This window comes from Molothrus aeneus, chromosome 25, assembly GCF_037042795.1.
Source record: "Molothrus aeneus isolate 106 chromosome 25, BPBGC_Maene_1.0, whole genome shotgun sequence".
Classification (NCBI taxonomy): domain Eukaryota; kingdom Metazoa; phylum Chordata; class Aves; order Passeriformes; family Icteridae; genus Molothrus; species Molothrus aeneus.
Genome location: NC_089670.1, coordinates 2,260,866 through 2,280,087, shown reverse-complemented (window position 1 = coordinate 2,280,087; position 19,222 = coordinate 2,260,866). Strand labels below are relative to the sequence as shown.

General features: G+C 43.7%; 1 protein-coding gene across 4 annotated transcripts in view; it reads right to left on the bottom strand.

Moving 5' to 3' along the window:
* GAS7 (growth arrest specific 7) overlaps positions 1-19,222 on the bottom strand; it is an 82,462-nt gene continuing 63,240 nt past the window's right edge. For 2 of the 4 annotated variants that reach the window (XM_066565806.1, XM_066565807.1), the window contains exons 9-14: positions 17,006-17,084; positions 15,265-15,393; positions 12,847-12,970; positions 10,477-10,556; positions 9,107-9,205; positions 1-8,425 (exon numbers count right to left, since the gene is read on the bottom strand). In XM_066565806.1, coding sequence (XP_066421903.1) covers positions 8,312-8,425; positions 9,107-9,205; positions 10,477-10,556; positions 12,847-12,970; positions 15,265-15,393; positions 17,006-17,084 — 625 coding nt within the window. In that variant the 3' untranslated portion in view covers positions 1-8,311. Of the gene's footprint in view, positions 8,426-9,106; positions 9,206-10,476; positions 10,557-12,289; positions 12,971-15,264; positions 15,394-17,005; positions 17,085-19,222 lie in introns of those variants that run through there. The other 2 variants (XM_066565804.1, XM_066565805.1) reach the window with 1 other exon arrangement.

Sequence of the window (19,222 nt, the reverse complement as noted above, 5' to 3'; positions counted from 1 at the left end):
TTCCATGCTCAATGTGTCTCTGTACAGTTTATTTTACAGGAGATGAGATGAGCACTATGGTGTATATAAACTTGCAGAACAATATAGGAAAATACAGTTTAACCATATGAAATTGTTTTACAGTAAGACAGAAAAATTACATATAGGAAATGCCTTCAACACTGAAGGACAAGATCCACAGCTGACATCAAGTAGCTTCCACTGAACCCTGCCAGTTTATTCAAGCTGAAGATCTGCCCCTTAAATCTTCTCTTCATTCAACTTAAGTTCAGTAAGTGATTCCTTCATCTACCCTTAGGGAACAAAAGCCATCCTAGAATTCCCACAATGATCCAAGATTTACTAGTAACCCAGACAGAGGCTGTGTGATAAATAAACTATTTAAGGGGTCTAGTCAGCCAAAATTTATGGGAGGTTATAAAATTTTGGTTAAGCATCTGTAAAAACAAGTCATTAGTACTGGCAAAAGACAACTTTCCTAGAAATTTAGAAGTATTTAGGAAAACTTACACAAAAAAAGGACCAAATAAGCAACTTAATTTTGGTAGAAAACTCTGGTTTAGCCTGGTATCTGTGAATCCCTGCTGCTACAGTGTCTGCAGAACTGCCCAGTGGAATTCTCACTGTCTTGTGTTGCAGAAAAGAAGGAGAAGAAAGAATTTTTGTCCAACACCAGTAGCTGCAGTTTTCCTACTGGACAGAGGCTGCTGTCCCTAAAGAGTGTTTTTGACCTAAAAGAGTGTGGACATCCAAATTCCTTAGGCAATTCTGATAATCTCAGCCATTTCATCAAAAACCTCCAAAGGAAAAAGGGATTTCAGGTCAACCATCGCCAAATTCTGGTATTAACATGACTTTGATTATTTTGTTAGCAGATGTTGAGATCCCTGAAATCACATTCAGCTTTTGAGTTCCAGGACCAGAACATTTCTTCTCTGCAACTGCTGTAAAAAAAAAATAAAGCTGTGGGCTTTTAAAATTATTATTATTAATATTATTTATTAATTTTATGCAATAAAGTGTAACATCTCTTTTATGCAAAATTATTCCTGCATACTATTTTTATGCAGAATTCCCTGCTTATTCTACTGAGACCAAGCACGGGTCCAAAGATTAGTTTCAATGCGGTTGCTTTTAAATTCTAATTTTCTCTATTCCATTTTCAGCATTGAGAACTTGGGATGCCTGAGCTGGACAGCAAATTCTCAGAGGCAAAGGCAGCTCTCCTGGAGACAGGGCTGTCCTAAAAGGGTGCCCAAGTTCAGGGCAAGGAAGGGGCTGAGAATCCTGCACAGATCTGTGCACAGTGGCTGCTCCTGAGATTTGGCAATTTGCGGGGTAAATCTGTATTTTTCACGTGCTTGTAGCAGATTCTGTTTAAAGAGGCACTTCAAGGGGATTTACGAGCAGAATTTTAATAGGGTTGTGATACAAGCCATTACTCAGTTACTTGTTAGATCAGTAGCCCTAAAAGACTGCATATATTCACAATTATGGTCCTGTCCACTCACTGAACCTGGACAGAACAGCTGGAAAGCTTTTGTTCTGAATATCCACTGAGTTTGTCTCTTATGACACACCTGAAACAGTCCAACTTAATGTAAGTTGAGGGAATTAAATTTGAATGTCTCAAATCTATACGTGGGTTTTTTCTGTGACTATTATGTGGTTAATCTAAGATTATTTTTTTTTATTGGCCTGTGATTTTAGATTTTATCCAGGTTCAGTTCTTAAACTCAGATGCATCATTAGGCACAAAAGGTTTCTGCCTTGAGGAATGCATGGGATTAGAAATTTAAGCTGAATTGTGCTATGTGTTGGTCCCTTCAGAAAAAAAACATTCAGGAAAGAAAAAGAAACTGCAGCTAGCACAAGAAGAAGTTATTACACTTCCAAACCTGGTGGCTGATAAAAAAAAAATCCAAAATAAAACCCAAAATAACCTCTCCAAAAAAGCTCTTAAAACTCTCAGAAAACAGCCAAAAGCATGAAGTTTGGTTAGCACATGGAAATAACAGATATGTTCTATGAAATTTCAAAATTAAAAGTGTTGTACTTCACTGATGAAGGGCTACAGTAACAACAGAGAGGGGAAAATAAAGAGTTGAAAGATGCACCACTCATGTGAATAAAACCTATTTTAAGACAAAGCAGTGGGTGTTATTCTTCCAACAGTGTTCTCAGGGAAAGACAAGGATTTGCTGCCAGGAAAGGCTCCATTCCCACTGCGCCTCAGCAGGGCTGAGTGTGCTCCAGGCTCCTGAAGCTCAGCAGGCTCAGCACACCTGACCTGGGGCAGCCACAAGCCAGAGCCCCTCTCCAGTCCCCAGGGCAGCACTGGCACCTACTGGCCTTGCATGGTGCGAGCAGCTGACAGCTCTGAACCAGCCACAGACACATCCAGCACTGATCCTCCAGCTCTGAGCAGGACTGGCACAATCATGGCCTCCTCACTCACCATCACCCAGTGCCCATCATGGTCTGAGAGATGCCACTGAGGTCACCATCCTGCTTTAACCTGAATTTATCAGCACCACTCAGTGCCCATCAGGGTCTGAGAGATGCCACTGAGGTCACCATCCTCCTGCCCTATTTGCCTGCTTTAATCTGAATTTATCAGCACTACTCAGTGCCCATCAGGGTCTGAGAGATGCCACTGAGGTCACCATCCTCCTGCCCTATTTGCCTGCTTTAATCTGAATTTATCAGCACTACTCAGTGCCCATCAGGGTCTGAGAGATGCCACTGAGGTCACCATCCTCCTGCCCTATGTGTCTGCTTTAATCTGAATTTATCTGTGGCTCTTGCCCACCTGGTTAGGACAGGTGTGACCTGCAGGCTCCTCTGGTGCACACAGGATGCCTGTGGGCTGCTCCCCATCCCTGGGAGAGCATGGCAGGAATGTCCACACACCAGCAACTCCTCAGAGCCAATGCTTCAGCAACCTCTGCCCCAGCACTCTGCTATTTCAACACACACTGGGGAGCAAAAAGCCTGCAGGCTTTCCAGAGAGGTCTGTGAACTGAAAAGCTCATTATTTTGAAAACTGCCTTTTTGACACTGCCTTTTGAAGATGCAATTGCCAATGAGAGGAATGTCAGGGTGAGCAGGACTGCCCTGAGGACACTGCTGCCATCTCTGGAGCGGAGCCAGCAGGCTGCACTAGTGGACAGAGCACAGGAGATACTGTGAAACAGTAAATCTGCTTTCAGTTCAGAAGGAAACATCCAATAACCACACCGAGAAGCCACATCTACTCATTCCAGGGGGACCTTCAAAGTGCTTGTCTGGATTTCTTAAGGTGCTTGGTAGTGAAGGACCCACCTGGGTAAGCAGCGCCCTTTCTCTCCCTGTGTGTGATGAAGGAATGGATGGGCAGAGCCACTTGGCCACTGAATTATGGATTTGAGCTTTTACAGCTGCATCAGTAATCAGCTTTTACAGCTGATCATCGGTGGGTCCAGACTCCAGAGGTGTGTTCTGCCTGCAGCCCCACACAAAAACACCACAGGAGCTGCACAGAGAGCAGCTACACGTGAATTATTTCTCATTTCTTCTTATTTACTTTATCCATGTACTTGAGTATAAGTAAGGAAAAAAGAGGCTTGTGCATTTCTGTTTGTTAGCCTGATTTTCAAAGAGTCTTACCTCTTAGCTCCCTGCTGTATTCCAAGAAATCTCTGAGTGCTGAGCACTTCCAAAGAACAGGTGAAGAATGCCCAGTTCTATAGAACAAGCCTAACTTGCAGCCAATATTAAATAATGACATTAAAAACAAGGACAATTCTAGGAAGTTCTAACAAAGCCTGAGAAACTACAACTGCTACAAGCATAAAGAAGTTTCCTGTGAATGCACCACAGAAAATTCCCTTTAGGAGAAAAGAAAAAAACCCCAACCCAAGCAAAATTAAAAAAAAAAAAAAAGCTGTATAAAGGGAAAAAGAAACAGTGCACAAGGTTGCATGCTGCTTGTCAGGCACTGAAGGAAGTGTGATTTCAGTGTTTATCTGTGCAATAAGGGGGAGCACAGCTGCCCCCCAGCAGCTCAGAAGTGACTGCACAGGGGGAAAGGGAGTCTAGAAACATAAGAGGGATTTCTGTATGATTTTCACTGCTGTTACAGTCTTTTAAAATTTAAGAAAATTAAAGCTATCTTCTACAATTCCAGTGTCCAATAATGAAGTAATGTCCCTTATAAGGGAGCAACTAAAATCTTTCAAAAGATGTCCAACCCACAGAGGTGATGAACAAGTGTGAGTGCAGAGATGACTGAACCTGGAGCAGGTTGGCAAACTGAGAATTTGGCCTTTTTGGGATATTGCTCCAAGAAAAAACTGGAATCTTGCTGCTAATGGGAGAAGAGTGCATTTGGCCCATGTGGTAAAATACTCACTGCTCTCAGCTCATAAACTCCAGCAGGAATCAGCCAACAGCACTGGATCCAGAACGAGTTCTGGCAGGAAATGAGCTGAAAGAATAACTTAGGGAGAAAGATGTTCAACTGTGCTTTGGAGACACAGGCAGGAGGGTCTGGGTGATGAATAAAAAGTTCTCATTCTGTGTGGCAGCTGAGGGTACAGCTGGCAATGCACCTCACCAGCTCTGGCACTGCTGGGTGTCAGACAGCCAGGAGATCTGAAGCCATGGGGCTCAGGAAGCCCAGAGAAGGGCCAAAAGGCTCTGGCTGAAATGGACAATGCCAGAGAGCCCTCCAGCACAGGACAAGAGTGTGACAGCATCACTCAGACCAAGAGGGAGCTCACAGGTGTGGCAGCACTCCCAAAACACGGGTGGCTTGACAGATCTGGGCAGGCAGAGCCACCTGCTAAGGACCAGAGGGAAATTCCCCCTTTTCTACCCCTGGCAGTGAAAGCAAACAGTGTTAGCTGAGAGCTGGCCTCTCTGTGACCTCAGGGCATTCAGAGATGTGAGACAACCCTGCCAATCTGGTCCCCACAGTGACCAAACCAGCCAAAACTCGCACCAGGGGTGTGAGGTGCCAGCTGAAATGAGATGATGCCCAAGCTCAGTTCTGGAGCTAAGAGACTTCCTTTGGTATTCCATTGCTCAGCTACACTGCAGCAGCATCATGCAGCATCCACACATGCTGGAATTTTAATAAACACTGAGTTTGCTCTAAAGAAGCAACTGTTTAGGATGAGCATGAAGACAGACTGGGCTCCACTGCATTTTTGAAACTCAGTGGAGGACAGAGCAATGCTGAAACTCCCAAAGTTACCTGTGAGAGCAGGAACCCATGCTCTCCTTTCAATGTGCCACTACCCTCTTTGAGGGTGCTGCCTGCTAGAAGCAAGGGGACTCCAGCATGCCCTGACCTGGAAGGCATCACTGTCCAAAATCCATCAGTCAGAGAGAGGGAATGAGCCAGGTAACTCTGATCTGCAGGGTCACATCAAGAGGGAATAGCATCTTTTGAAAGAAATGAGCTGAAAGATGCTTACAAGCAACAGCAAAACTTGCACTGAACGCAGATGGAAGTGTTGTGGGTGAAGCATCTCACCTGTGGTGGAGCAGAACCCAGAGGCTCCTGGGGCTGGCAATGATCAGCAGCCAGGTGCCTGTGCTCTCCTCTGCTCATGGAAGTGAAAAAGAGACACAAACTCCACCAAGAGAATTGCTGTTGTGGGCAGCTCACATCCCTGAAACATTTCAAATGGACCAAGAACTGGAAGAGGGAAAAGTGTCTGGAAATAAAACCAAAAAGTAAAAGAAAACCCAAAAACAAACCTTCCCCCCCCCAAAAAAAAACCCAACCAAACAAAAACAACAAACCCTCCAACTAAGAATTCAGAGCAGCATAAATACATCTTAGCAGAGGAACCAAAACACATTACAGTCTCCAGAGAAATCTGTGCTAATGGACAGTATTTCCAGTCCAAAAGAGATAAAATAACGAACACCTTTAAAGAAAGGAAAAATAAAATGTAATTGCTAACTTCTTTCAGGTATTTATTAAGGAGAATACTGTATAAAGTGCACAACTAGCTTTGCTTTGCAATCAAAACAAGAATGTGCTGAGGCATTGTCAAGATTGCTCATTTAAATTTACAATACAGCCTAGAATAGGGGGAAACCTGAAATGCAGTTTTCACGTATTCACATTATATTTTGGCCACGGAAGTTTTCAAAGTTCAACCTGCACTTGTGGCTTATAAAATAAAAAAAGTGCCTGTCCTCTGAAGTGCAAGGGAAGAGTTAGAAGCACACACTGATATGGCCAAAAATTAGTAAGACAGAGAGTGAATCAGCAGAAACTGAAAAGGAGAGATCATCAACTGACCTGCTTGAGGGCAGAAGGAAGGAGAAGAGGACTCCAGGGAGGACACCCAGGCAAACCAAACCCTTCAGCTGGTGCTGCAGTGCTCTGTGCAGGAGCCTGGGGCAGGCTCACAGCACACTGAGCTCTGCCACCAGCAAGAATAAAGTCCAAATTCCCAAGTGTGCAGGGGGAGAGCAGCACAGAGGGGCCACAGCAGGAGCAGTGACCCTGAGCACGCAGCAGCCATGGCACTCCACCTGCCAGCGTGCAAAGGATGCTGAAGGCTTGGAATGGTTGATGAGGCAGCAGAGGATGGGTTGTGAAGGCATTTGCAAGACAGGAATGAAGCTGTGCTAGTAAAGAGATGGCTGGGAAAAAAGGGATCAATAGAAAAATGCAGTAATAATTTAGAAATAATAAACCAGAAAAATAAGCACGGCAGCAATGTTACAAACATGCTCCAGGTAAGACTTTTCTGTGTCCCAGTTTGTATTTGTAAGGAGGAATATTGACTCCCAATGATCCAATCCCAGCATTTGGAGGATGGTGAACAAAAACCTGGAATAGTAGTAGAACAAAAGAAGGATGCAGCTCTGGGGCTGGGGAGAAAAAGACAGTGAGATAAAATGGAGCAAAAGTGTGGATCAAATGAAAAGTGTGGTTTGAGATATTGTAGCTAAGACCACAGTAAACACTGAGTAAAGGCCACAGTGGTGAGAATCAAGATTTCTCCTGGATCTAAAGCAAGAATCTGAAGAATCTTTGCATTGTATGAAATGCTGAAAAAATATTTTAACAGCAACATTGAATACTCCATCAGAAAAAACAGCAGAAGAAAATAAATACCTTTTCAAAACCAGTCTCCAAACTACATAACACTATTTGCTAAGAGCTGTGTTGAATTTTTGGTGGTTTGCAAGTTAAGGGTAACAGAAAAAAAACCCTCAGATGGTACAGAAGTTCTGGGCACCTACATCTACACTGAATGCAATCCAGCATCACATATTCATGGCACCTTTGAAAATCAGGCTCCAAAAAGATAAAAGCCAAAATTTAATGGGACAAACCCAGTAATTAAAAATACCTAAAGTCTGTGATATTCACCTGAAGAAACCAACAAAGGAAATTTAAACCTGAATCCCAAGTAAACTATTAGAGGACTGTCTTTAAGGAGATTCTGTGGAAAAACACCTTGCATGAGCAGGAAAGATTTTCAACATCTCATTTATTCCTTGGAATACGACCTCCTTCTGTCATTGAGGACACTCTGACAGCTTATGAGGTAGGTATAGTACAACCAAGTCTTTCCTGATTAAAATTGTGATAGTAACACTTTCAAACTTACTGACCGGCTGACAACAGAAATCATGAAAATGGGTTTATGTATCCCTGAGAGGGAGTATAAAACAGGAAGAACAGGAATCCTCTCCATAGATTTTGGGAGAAGGGCCATCACTTCACTGCCATGGTGAAAGACAGTGTTATATGAAAGCAATGCATCCACACAACATTGCTGCAGGATCCACAGATTTTATAAACGGGGGAGCCAGGAAAGTGAACTGATTTCCCTATGAGAGCAGTCAGTGACAGACCTGGGATTGGTGATCAGGACTTCCTTGCCTCCTGCATCATGTTCAGTTATCTCCTTGCTGGCCAGAGGCTCTCTGCCTGCTTGTTCTAACATACTGGATAGAGATAGTCATGCAAGGGGTGGAGCACAAAGTCACTGGAGAACAGGGCACGTTCTGTGCCAGGAAGCAGATTTCTCCTGGAAGCTGCGTGCAATTGGGAACCTCTGGTGGGAAGCACACATCTGTTTTTTTTTTTCACCCTGGAATGTCTGGTGCTTAAGGCTTAGCACAACGAGACCATTGTAATGACTAAATGGAACAGAGATAGCCCATACAGGCAAAAATTACAAGGTGTCTGTCTGGTAGTGAAACAACCTTTTCCCTATGCTCTTTTGACCCTTAAAAACAAACGTTAGCCTGCTTAATTCAGTGGACTCATCACATCCAACCACAGATCAGTCTATATTTCCATGTCCACAGGTCGGATATCTCCAGTTTTGTGTTCTTTTACCCACAGTTCCCTGTCTTTGGCAGGATCCACTTTCCGAAGCAACTGATCCACAAGTTCTACTGTCTGAAATGAAGAAAACAAGAATCCAAATGTCAAGGGCACACTTCAAGCAGAGAGTCATTGCTCTGACATGCAGAGCAGCTGTGGGCATGCCTACACTGCATCTGCAGACAAGTGAGAGCTGCACGTACATGAGACTGGATGGACAAGACGGGTCTGGATGTGCAGCCTTGTGGTGAGAGGAGAACAGGGAGACTTGAAGAAGCAGAGACAGGTTTCCTGTGCCAGGCAGCACCAGGCAGCCTGACTCCTGTCCTGCAACATGCACCTTACACCAAACACAACTGCACTGAGTCAGCGTGCATCCCCCATACTTCAATATTTGATAAATGGCCAGTTTTTAATAATGAATATATATATATATACACTCCCTTCTCCAACAGTGAAGCAATTCAGCATCTTCCCTGCACAAACAGAAGACCTCATGGAGTAGTGCATCATGCTGGGAGAGCTAATTATGGCTCATGCTGGCCAAATGATCTTCAGCTGGCTGTGTCTCCCTCAGGAGAGAGCTGCGTGAAACGCGATCAGTGAGCCCTGCACTGCAGGGAGGCAGCACAGCTCTGCTGCAGACACTTCCCCCCGCATCCTTTGACAAAAGCCAGTCAGAGCAGGTCAGGAGGGACAGCTCTGCTCAGCTGGAGGGCAGTGAAGGGCACAGAGAGCAAACAAAAGCACACTTACACTTTGGTTGAACATGTCTGTCTCGTGCCGCAGCTGTGTGTACTGGCACAGATGCTGCCGAATCATCTCCACCCTTTCAACTTCTAGTCTCTCAAGCTCCTGGACATGAAGAAAAACAAGTCCATATTTTTACTGGAACCTGAGCTTGGAGGCCCAGAGAAAGGAGGATACACAAAAGGCTGCCAGGAGGTGCGATACTGCCCCAGGGTCATGCTTTGGAGCTGGACTCTGTGGTTGCACATTCCTCTGCTCTGCAAAGAATAAGAAACAGCAAGCAACAGCAGTCATCTCAGCCTAGCAACAGAAAAGAAGGTCAGACCTTTCCAAAAGGCTCCAAAACTGAGACAACCAAGGCAGAGAGTGCAGGCACTGCCTTCAGAGATGCTGCAAGCAAGAGGGAATCTGTTTCCTGCAGGAAATTTTGTGTGTTTTATTGCTAGCTAAAGAAATGATGGTGATTCCCTGGGACAGCAGAAGCACACTGGGGGGATGGCTCAGACCACCCCCATTCCAACCAGACACCTGTCAGAGCACAGCTCCCCAGATGATGAGCTGGGACAAGCTTCCACCTTGCTCAGCTGGCAGTAAGCAGAATGCAGCAACACTCTGGTTGAAAAGGCAGGTGATTTCTGTCTTTCCTCCTGACATTTTCTGCCTCCCTCTTCTTCTGGATTCTGATATTATACCCCAAAAAATCTATATAAAATCTGCATTTTGTCCTTCTGAGTGCACTGAGCACTGTGTGCAGTTTTGGGCACTGCAATATAAAAAAAAAAAAAAAGACCTTAAGCTGTTAAGAATGTCCAAAGCAGGGTCACAAAGACAAAAAAGGGTCTGGAGGGCCCTTAGGGGAGGCTCTGGTGAGATCCCACCTGGAGCCAGCTCTGGGCTTGGCAGCACAAGAAGGATGTGCAGCTTCTGGGTTAAGTCCAGAGGAAGCCCAGAGATGCTCCAAGGCAGCTTGCAGCAAGCCAGGCTGAGACAACTGGGGTTGTTAAGTCTGCAGAAGAGATGGCTCTGGGGAGACTTCAAAGAAAATTGTGAAATAGAAAAATTCATGAATGTGTAAATGGATTTGGTGATTTATCATGTGTTTTTCTGTGTTTTCCTTGTGCATTACTTCATCCTTCTCAAGGACAATTCGAGTGTTCTGGCCCCTAAGCAGCCCTGAACTGGTTTAATGCCTTCTGCAAAGAAACAATTATTTCTTCTTTCCCCTGTTGATGAGTTTTTCTTAGGACTGAGAATGGGAAACACAATGTGAGATTTATCACCCAATTTTCCCCACTGCTTTGCCCTGAACTAGCTGTGAATGATGAATGCTGGGAGGCTATGACAATTCTGCAAGGGTAGTTTTAGATGTTACACACCAGAGTGGTGGTCACCATCTCCTCAAACCACTTGGACTGGGCTTGATTGTAAAGATCCACACAGCGCATCAGGTCATCCCCTGAAAGAGAAAAGGCAGCAACACATCAGTCTTGTCAAGCCAGAGATTAGAAGGAAAGTGCAGGTCAGGTTTTGTAAACTCCAAGGATCTGAAGATGAACCCTGATGGAGCTCAGAGTTGTGCTACATGGACCAACATTTCAACTAAATGCATGCACCTGATGTATAGGGCAAGAAAGCAGGTGACTGGGGTGAGAATGAATAGATTTTGAAAAAAAATATAAGCATTAAGAGTAGTATTTTACAAAGTGCTCAGAAATATACGAAAAAGGCAAGTTAATTCAATAAAAAAAAAAGCCATAGATGGAAAGTTGTATTTGAAAAATAAACCAATAAAATGGGAAATCAACAATGGTGAGTTATGGAACTGCAGGGCAGCATTCTGCAGGTGAGACTGCTGTGCAAGGGTCTCTGTCTCAAAGGGGAGGGATGCAGCAGGGCCCAGCTGCTGGATGAAGGGATGCTGATTTGCAGCCTCATGCATTCTCCAGCCTCTGGAGATGCCCAATTCCAGCTGAGCTCCTTCTGTGATAACACAAGAAGTTGCACTTCTTTCCATCTTTTTCCTTGTTGCAGGACTCTGCACTGATGGAGGGGGAAAGGTGGCAAGTTTGGAAAACAAATTTCAGAGATTGCTGCTTTGCAGCTAGGAAATTCTCTTTGTTCTTTAAATGAGGCTCAATTTCTCTGATCTTCAGCTCCTCCTTGCTTATTCAGTAAAAATTGATTATAAACAATTTGTAAAGGAACCAAGGAACAAAGAGAGATGGTAAATTTTCAGGTGATAAAGAACATCTCTTACAGAGCCTCCTGTTGTTAAATCATAACTTTTCTTTCTCCTCAAATGCTTGCCTGTAGACATGGTCACACTGCCAAGGACTCTTCCCAGACTCCTTAAAGCCCAGATACCTATCCTGAAGTTTTAAAATCCTCAGAAATCTGAAGGATCACTCTGCCAAGGAACAGCCCTTGTTGGAGGGATGAAACATGAGAGGCCTAGCTAAAACTTATTTTCAGCCAAGGTACTGAGCTGCATGCATCAGCTCTGCAGATCTCAAAAAAGCTCCTGATGGATCCTGCAGATGTGGCTTGAGCCTCTGTAAAACATGCAAAGGTCACAACAACTGCCTGGATCCCCAGTACAGGACAGCACACACTACTGTATCCTCAGTGTTCCTAGAAGAGAAATTATTTCAGTCACTGAGTAGCAGAGGGAAAAGACCCAAAACCCATCACTTTCAAGGAAAAAGACAGTAATAGTAAGTGTAATAGGCACCCACCAAGTTGTGGGTGAGTGTGATTTAGGAATGAACCAAGGAAGGAACTGTGATTTATGGAAGAAACACCCTCAGCTAAGCTTCTCTGAATCTGACTCTGGAAGTTCACAAACATTCAGTAACCTAAGGACACCTTCATGAGACAGATAACTCAGCCTACTTTTGCTGTTCTCACCTCAATTATCAATACTTTGTGACATCTGAGTCAGAAAAACTAGGCTTTTTTCTTCTGAGGATTTAACATCACACAGATTTGTAGCATGGTTCTCTTTGACTTTTGTACCATTCACATTCTCTGAAAAAATCCCTTCACCCAGGATTTTTCTCCTGGGAAACTGAGAAGCCTCAGAGAAAAAGGAAAACAATTCTTATCTCATTTGCTGCCCCTCTGTTTTGCTGTGGAATGTGTTTGGAGATTGTTTACCCACAGGTGATTGTTTAATTGGATTCTGCTGTGAGTTGTTTTGACTCTTTGGCCAATCAGGGCCAAGCTGTGTCAGGGCTCTGGAGAGAGTCAGGAGTTTTCATTATTATCTTTTTAGCATTCTGTAAGTATCCTTTCTGTATTCTTTAATATGATATAGTATAATAAAATAATAAATTAGCCTTCTGAGAACATGGAGTCAGATAAATCATTCCTCCCTGCCACGGGGGCCCCTGCAAATACAACAGTCTTTGTTTTTACAACATTAAAAACAAGCACCACGTGGATGGAAGGATAGATGGATGGATGATGGATGGATGGATGGATAGATGGATGGAGGGAGGGATGGATGGATGGATGATGGATGGATGGATGGATGATGGATGGATAGAGGGATGGATAGAGGGATGGATAGATGGATGGAGGGATGGAGGGATGGAGGGATGGAGGATGGATGGAGGATGGATGGAGGGATGGATGGATGATGGATGGATGATGGAGGGATGATGGATGGATGGATGATGGATGGATGGAGGGATGGAGGGATTTCCCCTGGCTCCTGCTGTGTGCTGACAGGCACAGGTACTCACCTGCCTGGGTGGACTTCCGTCTGGCCTTCTTGATTTCCTCTTCTGTCTTGTTGCTGAGTTTCACCTCTAGCTGCTGTGTTTTCATTTCCAGATCCTTCTGCCTCTCTGTCAAGGCTTTCCGGGCCTTGGAGGAATGAGGAAGAGTCAGAAGTTACACAGAAGAAGCTCTGGCAGATGCTTTCAGCCCCCTAGGACTCCTTCTTACAAGTGGCTCTCAGCAAGGAATCAACAACTGCGCATGGAACTGGGTCCTAACAGGGATTCAGGCTCTTACCAGACCATGGAGTTCACAAAAGTGTCCTGTGGCCACAAAGGGGTCACCACCAACAAATCACAATTGTATCTGAACTCCTCACAGAGTCTTAAAAAGGCAAAGGAGTAATGGCATCATCAGGCTCTCCTGTTTTTTAACAGCTTTCTCATTGTTTCTGCAAGAAAAGAGAGCTGGAGCCTCTTTCAAATGAATTAAACAGCATCATTACCAGGCCACCTCTTCCATTCACTTTTCTTAGGATCTGAATCGTTGAAGTAATTTCAAGTATCTTACAAAATTTGTCTTTGAGTTCTGGACTCAACGTACACCCATCTCCAACAATAGGAACTTGATTCAGAAAAACTTATTCAGGTTCATGCCAACAGTAGAAATCAAGACCCTGAGGCCTGGTTACAACTGATGACTTGAACTACTTTACTTAGAAGGTCTTCAAGCTGTTAAAACTCGATTTATCAGTACAAATATATATTATACATGTAAATTAGTAAAGTACCTTAAAAAATAAACATTGGTACATGCAGGTTAATAAATACATAAAAATCACTTGTTTTGCATGGATTTGTTATAAAACATGTCACATTTGTTCTTTATACTGTACTAGTGATTCAAACTAAATTGGCATGACTGTATTTTCTTAGAACTTTGCAGTTTTTTACAGTCACACCAGCTCTGCTAAAGCATGCCTGGAATTTTTTCCATGTGCAGTTCTGAGGCCCTGGTGGGTCCTGCAGGTCTGGAGAGGGAGCTGCAGGAGAGCAATCTGTGAGGGCTGAATGCTCCACAGGCACTGCAGTCACAGCTCTTCCCTTCTTCCAAAGGTTATTCCTAATTCTCTCTTACCAATATTGCTACTGAGTTGCTTTGCAGACAGGAGTGTGAAGAACTTGGTGTTTTGCAGGAAAAGCCTTCCTTGCAGACACTCAGCCTAAGGACCTTGTGTATCCTGCCACAGTTCTGTCTCTGGGGAGCTCCTGCTGAGCTTTAATAAAAGCACAAACAGCTTTGGGCATGACTGGGAATGGTATTTTCCTTTCCAATTTACACCCAAAAGCAAACCTCATGAGGATTCAATTTGGCAGCTGAGGCACAAGCATCCCCATTTCTGCCAGCTGCTGCTGGGAGATCACATTTTGTGGGTTCAACTCCCTGCACCACAGCCTCAGCCACCTCCTGGTTGGTGTCACATCAGCCCATTACTGAGTGCTGCTGCTGCTGCTGCTGTGTGGGTTTTTTCACTGAGGATGTTTCTTGTGAAGGGTTTGTGATTTGCCAGGCCGTGGTCCAGCTGCTTTTGGCCACTGAGCCAGGTCAGCCTCTGACCAGACCCTGCTGCCATTCTAAGGCAAGGTGCTCTAAATTTTGAGGACAACAGATGCACACTAATAAGAAGCATTTGCATCAAATTTATTGCCCCAAGCTGGCTGGATGAACCAACAAGCCACTCCAGCAGTAAGATGTTTGCCCTCCACTTCCCAGATCTCAGCTCAACACCAAATTATTGCTGGGGCTGGGCAAGGCACAGCTAACAGTTGTGGCATTCACATTCTCTGAACAGAGACACATAATTCTCTCTCTCAGCATTTTTTCCTGAAGAAGCACAGAGAGAAGAAGAGAAAAACAATTCTTATCTCTACTTGCTGCTCCTGTTGTTTTGCACATGTAGAATGTGTTAGGAAGACTGTTTACCTGAAGTGATTTGTCAGTTGGATTCTGCTGAGGATTGTTTTGTTTCCTTGGCCAATCACTCAAAGCTGCGTCCTAGCTTTCTCAGACAGGAGTTCTCTTGAGTATCTTTTAGTATTCTTTAGTATACTTTAGTATATAAAGAATATATATATATATATAAATTTAGTATACAAAGAATACTAAAGAATAGTAGTCTTCTAAAGAATAGTAAGAATTGTAGTCTCTAATATAGTATAACGTCATATAATATAGTTTAATAAAGCAATTATTCAGCATTCTGAATCAATGGAGTCGGATACCAATCATTCCCTGCGTCGGGGGCCCCCTAATTTCAATGAACAGGGAAAGCCCCCAGCAGGAACAGCTGTGACAGAGCTGAAACTCTCCAAGGGGCAGCTGCTCTGCTCAAACCAGCAGTCTGGTTTGTCTCAAAGCCTGCAGGCTGCTCCTGCTCCCACCTTCTCAACAGCCGTGTAGCGACTGGCCAGGTGCTTCCGCAAGTCTGCGATGTGGTGGTCACACTTCTTCATGTCCTTCTTGAAGTTCTCTCTGAAGTTCAGCAGGGGTTTCTCCACCTCACTCTGGAGCTGGCAATGGAAACAAAGGAAGGATTGAGGAGCCAGGCAGCAATTCCTGGCTCTTCACAGAACCACAGAATCGCTAAGCTGGAAAAAACCTCCAAGATCATCAAGTCCCATCGTCAATGGGACGAGGTGTGGGATTCACATTCTCTGAAAAAATCCCTGTGCCCAGAATTTTGCTCCTGGGAAGATGAGAAGCCTCAGAGAAAAGGAAAACAATTCTTATCTCATTTGCTTCTCCTGTGTTTTGCTGCTTTGGAATGTGTTTGGAGATTGTTTCATTGGATTCTGCTGTGAGTTGTTTTCACTCTTTGGCCAATCAGGGCTAAGCTGTTTCAAGACTCTGGAAAGAGTCACGAGCTTTCATTACTATTATTATTATTATTATTATTATTATTATTATTATTATTATTATTATTATTATTATTATTATTTCTTTATTATTATTATTTTCATTATTATCTTTTTAGCATTTAGTAAGTACCCTTTCTGTACTCTTTAGTATAGTTAGTATAGTCTTCTTTAATATAATATAGTATGATAAAGTAATAAATTAACCTTCTGAGAACATGGAGTCAGATTCATCATTCCTGCCTTTGTCAGGACACTTCCTGGCAAATACAATACCCAGGGCTGCCAGGTCCACCACCAAACCCTGCCCCTAAAGTGCTACGTCCACGTGTTGTTTGCACACAAACAGTGGGAAGGATTTGGAGGATGCTACAGGAGTTTCTGTGCAGAGTTTAAGGAGAAGTAAAATAATGGAAAAGCCCCTCTCAAACCTGGCCTGCCTACACACACACACACATCACTCCAAGGTGCATTTCTTCCTTTTGGAAAACAATTCAGAAGGGCAATGGGGAGCAAAAAGTATTTCACTAATTACAGCCCTGATGTCGAAGTTTAAGGCAGAGCAGTGGGTTACCAAGGCAGCAGCTGGTTGCCTGAGTAACCTCTGCTGAATTGCTTACAAATGGTGCAGAGCTATAATTTTCCTCCAGAACATGGCTGTTGTGCTGAGATATCTGCCACTGAATTGAACTTGAACACCCACAGAGGTTAACAGAATGCAACAGGATTCAAGAGCATGTCACATGCGGTAGAAAAAACCCAGATAAATACCATAATTTGTAAAAGAAATCTCTTTGGGCATCACTTGAGATAAAACCCCAAAATAACAAGATGTTCCCAGCAGACTTTTAAGAAAGGCTAATGGTACAAAAAAAGCCATAATTCTGGTTCTCTTCCTTCCAGACAGGTAGATTCTTGTTGAGAAGCCAAATAGTGCTTTTCATTTCTTCCTTTGCAGAAGTGAGGTGTACAAGCACTAGTTCAATTTACTGGCTGGAACACAGAGTCCAGGTGAGCAACATCTAGAATCAGTTTTACTTCTTTTTTATGAAAAATTAAAGCTAGATGTGTTTTAATTTACCCAGCAGGTAGACTAAATAAACTGATTGTGAGGAAGCTGGGGCAGAGTTTCAGTAAGTTTATTCACCAACTTATTAATTCTTCTAAATTTGTAACAATGCATGTGTATTTCCCCCACTAACATGCACTGAAGGGAGAGGCCCACCAATTCAGGTCAAAAATCGTTGGAAAAGAAAGAACCATTTACCTTGGAAGAAAATTTGAGATGAACCTCTGCTTCATCAGCTAAACTCTTCTTGAGCTGAGCCCAAGCTTCTCCCAGTGTGCTGAAGGAAGAGCAGGACAACAATCAGTCCCTTCCCCACCTCTCCTTGTGGATCTGTCAGAGAAATCTGGCACAACACTTTGTACCATGTCTTAATCAGCAAAATCATGGAAAAGGGTAACAGAAATCTGAGAAAACAACCAACCTTTGTGACCAAGGCAGAATTGTGTTGGCATTGTTTGCAGCAGATCTTTGAAAACCCAGCTCATGACAATCTCCTCTTACGGAGACACCAGAGCCTCCCTAAGCAAGACCCTTCAGTATCTTATCCTCACCATAACAAACTTTCCACCAATGCAGTTTTTTCTGCCTCTTCTACTTTACACTCTACTTCAGAGAGCAGATTCGCACTTCAGGTGAAAAGTCTCAGAGAAGCTTTTCAGCACTTGAAAATTCCTCTGTTGTCTTTTTCTTTCAGATTATTTCCAGGACAGTGGCAGCTGAGGCACACTCCTCCAGATCCTTTACAACAGCCCAGACTCCTCTTAAGGCATCACAACCAAAACTACACTGTCCCCAGTACAGTGCAACTCCAGGGGCTAAACTGGTGACAGATTATTTTGTATCAGACGCTCTTTCTTCACCATATTTCAATGTGATTGCCTTTTCAGACAACAGCATGAAGTTGTTGATGAATAAGCTTGTGATTCACTATAGCCAGATCCTTCTCCCACCAAGTGTTATGTAACTGTATCTTTCACATCCTGTGAAAGTATAAAACCCGCTGCTTTGTCCTCATTAAAATGCATCTTCTTTTTTTTTTCCAGTTAATTTCTCAATTTTAAGACAAGAATTCTGAATTGCAACCTTTTCTTCAACTTGCACGTACCAACATTCCTAGCTCTGTCACATCTCTGGATACAGTAAATCCATAATTTCTTCTATCATAGGTTGTTCATTACAAAAACATTTTAAAACCCTCTGGACTTAGGACAAACCCTTTGGGATCTCATTCCACAGCTACTTTCTGCAGTTTAGTTTCTGTGAGCAGTGGGTTTTTCCTACCTAGTTTTTTGCACATTAAGCTTTATTTAGGCCACCATTTCTCTTGTCTGCCTACGAGAATCTCCCATCACAAAAAGCAACACTAAATTAAGAGCTGTGAGGCTTGACCTACTCTTTTACTCCATCACTGAAGGAATTTAGGTTGGCTTGGCATGGCTCTCTATGCAAATACAACAATTGCATCTAATTTTTCCCCAAAGTGGAAGTTTGATGGTTTACTCCACCACTTTGCACAGGTTAAATAAAGCTGAGTGATCTACAGTTCCTGGCTCCTTCTATCTCTTCCCTATCCCCTTTTCAAGGATAATGAGATTTGACTGTTCCTGATAGCCTGAAAAATCACCTGTCACCTGCAATCTCAAACTAATCATCTGTCACCTGTGATGCTGCAGCAAGCACTTGAGTCCTCAAATATGGTGTTCATCAGCTGAACAACTTGGATACACCTACAGAAGTGCTCCCAATATTCCTCCTTCCCCGAGGTCCTCTCCCACTGCCCACTTCCCACTGACACTAACCCTGTTATCTGATGCAGGGAGAGCACCACTGGCCAGTGCTCTCATCTCCATGCACTCTGCACCAAGTCCTTTCCTTCCCTACTTCAACATTTCTTAGGCTTGAGTGCTCATTCCCTTTCTTTTCACCTACTTTGTTTCCTTCCCTTTCATTTCTTCAGTCATTCCCTCCTTTTCCCAATGGGGGTAGGAGAAAGTGGAAGGAAGATGTGGAAGTGGGTTTAGCTTTGCTCTATCAGCTGAGCACCCAGCCCTAAGGAGAAAGGAGGACAGAAACCATTGCAGGTGCAGGTGCTCAGGGCAGTAACAGCCCAGTTATCCTCTTGCAATTTCTGTCCTTGCCTCCTGGAAGCTGAGCAAAACTCCTCATGCAGCTCGAGTGCAGGCAGAATCACACTGTGCAAAGGTGAGGACAGTCACTCCCAGCTTTGGCCCTCAGTGCTCAGAGGGTTTGAGGTGAAACACACAGAGCCACCAGGTTCTGATCCTTCGGGAGTGGTGCCTTTGCATTAATACTGAAAAAATGCACTCAGGCTGAACTGCACTGCCTAATGTCTTCCTAATAACTTCCCAAGTGTGAAAATGTTGGAAATAAGCAGCAGTCTGCTGCTTTTCTTGA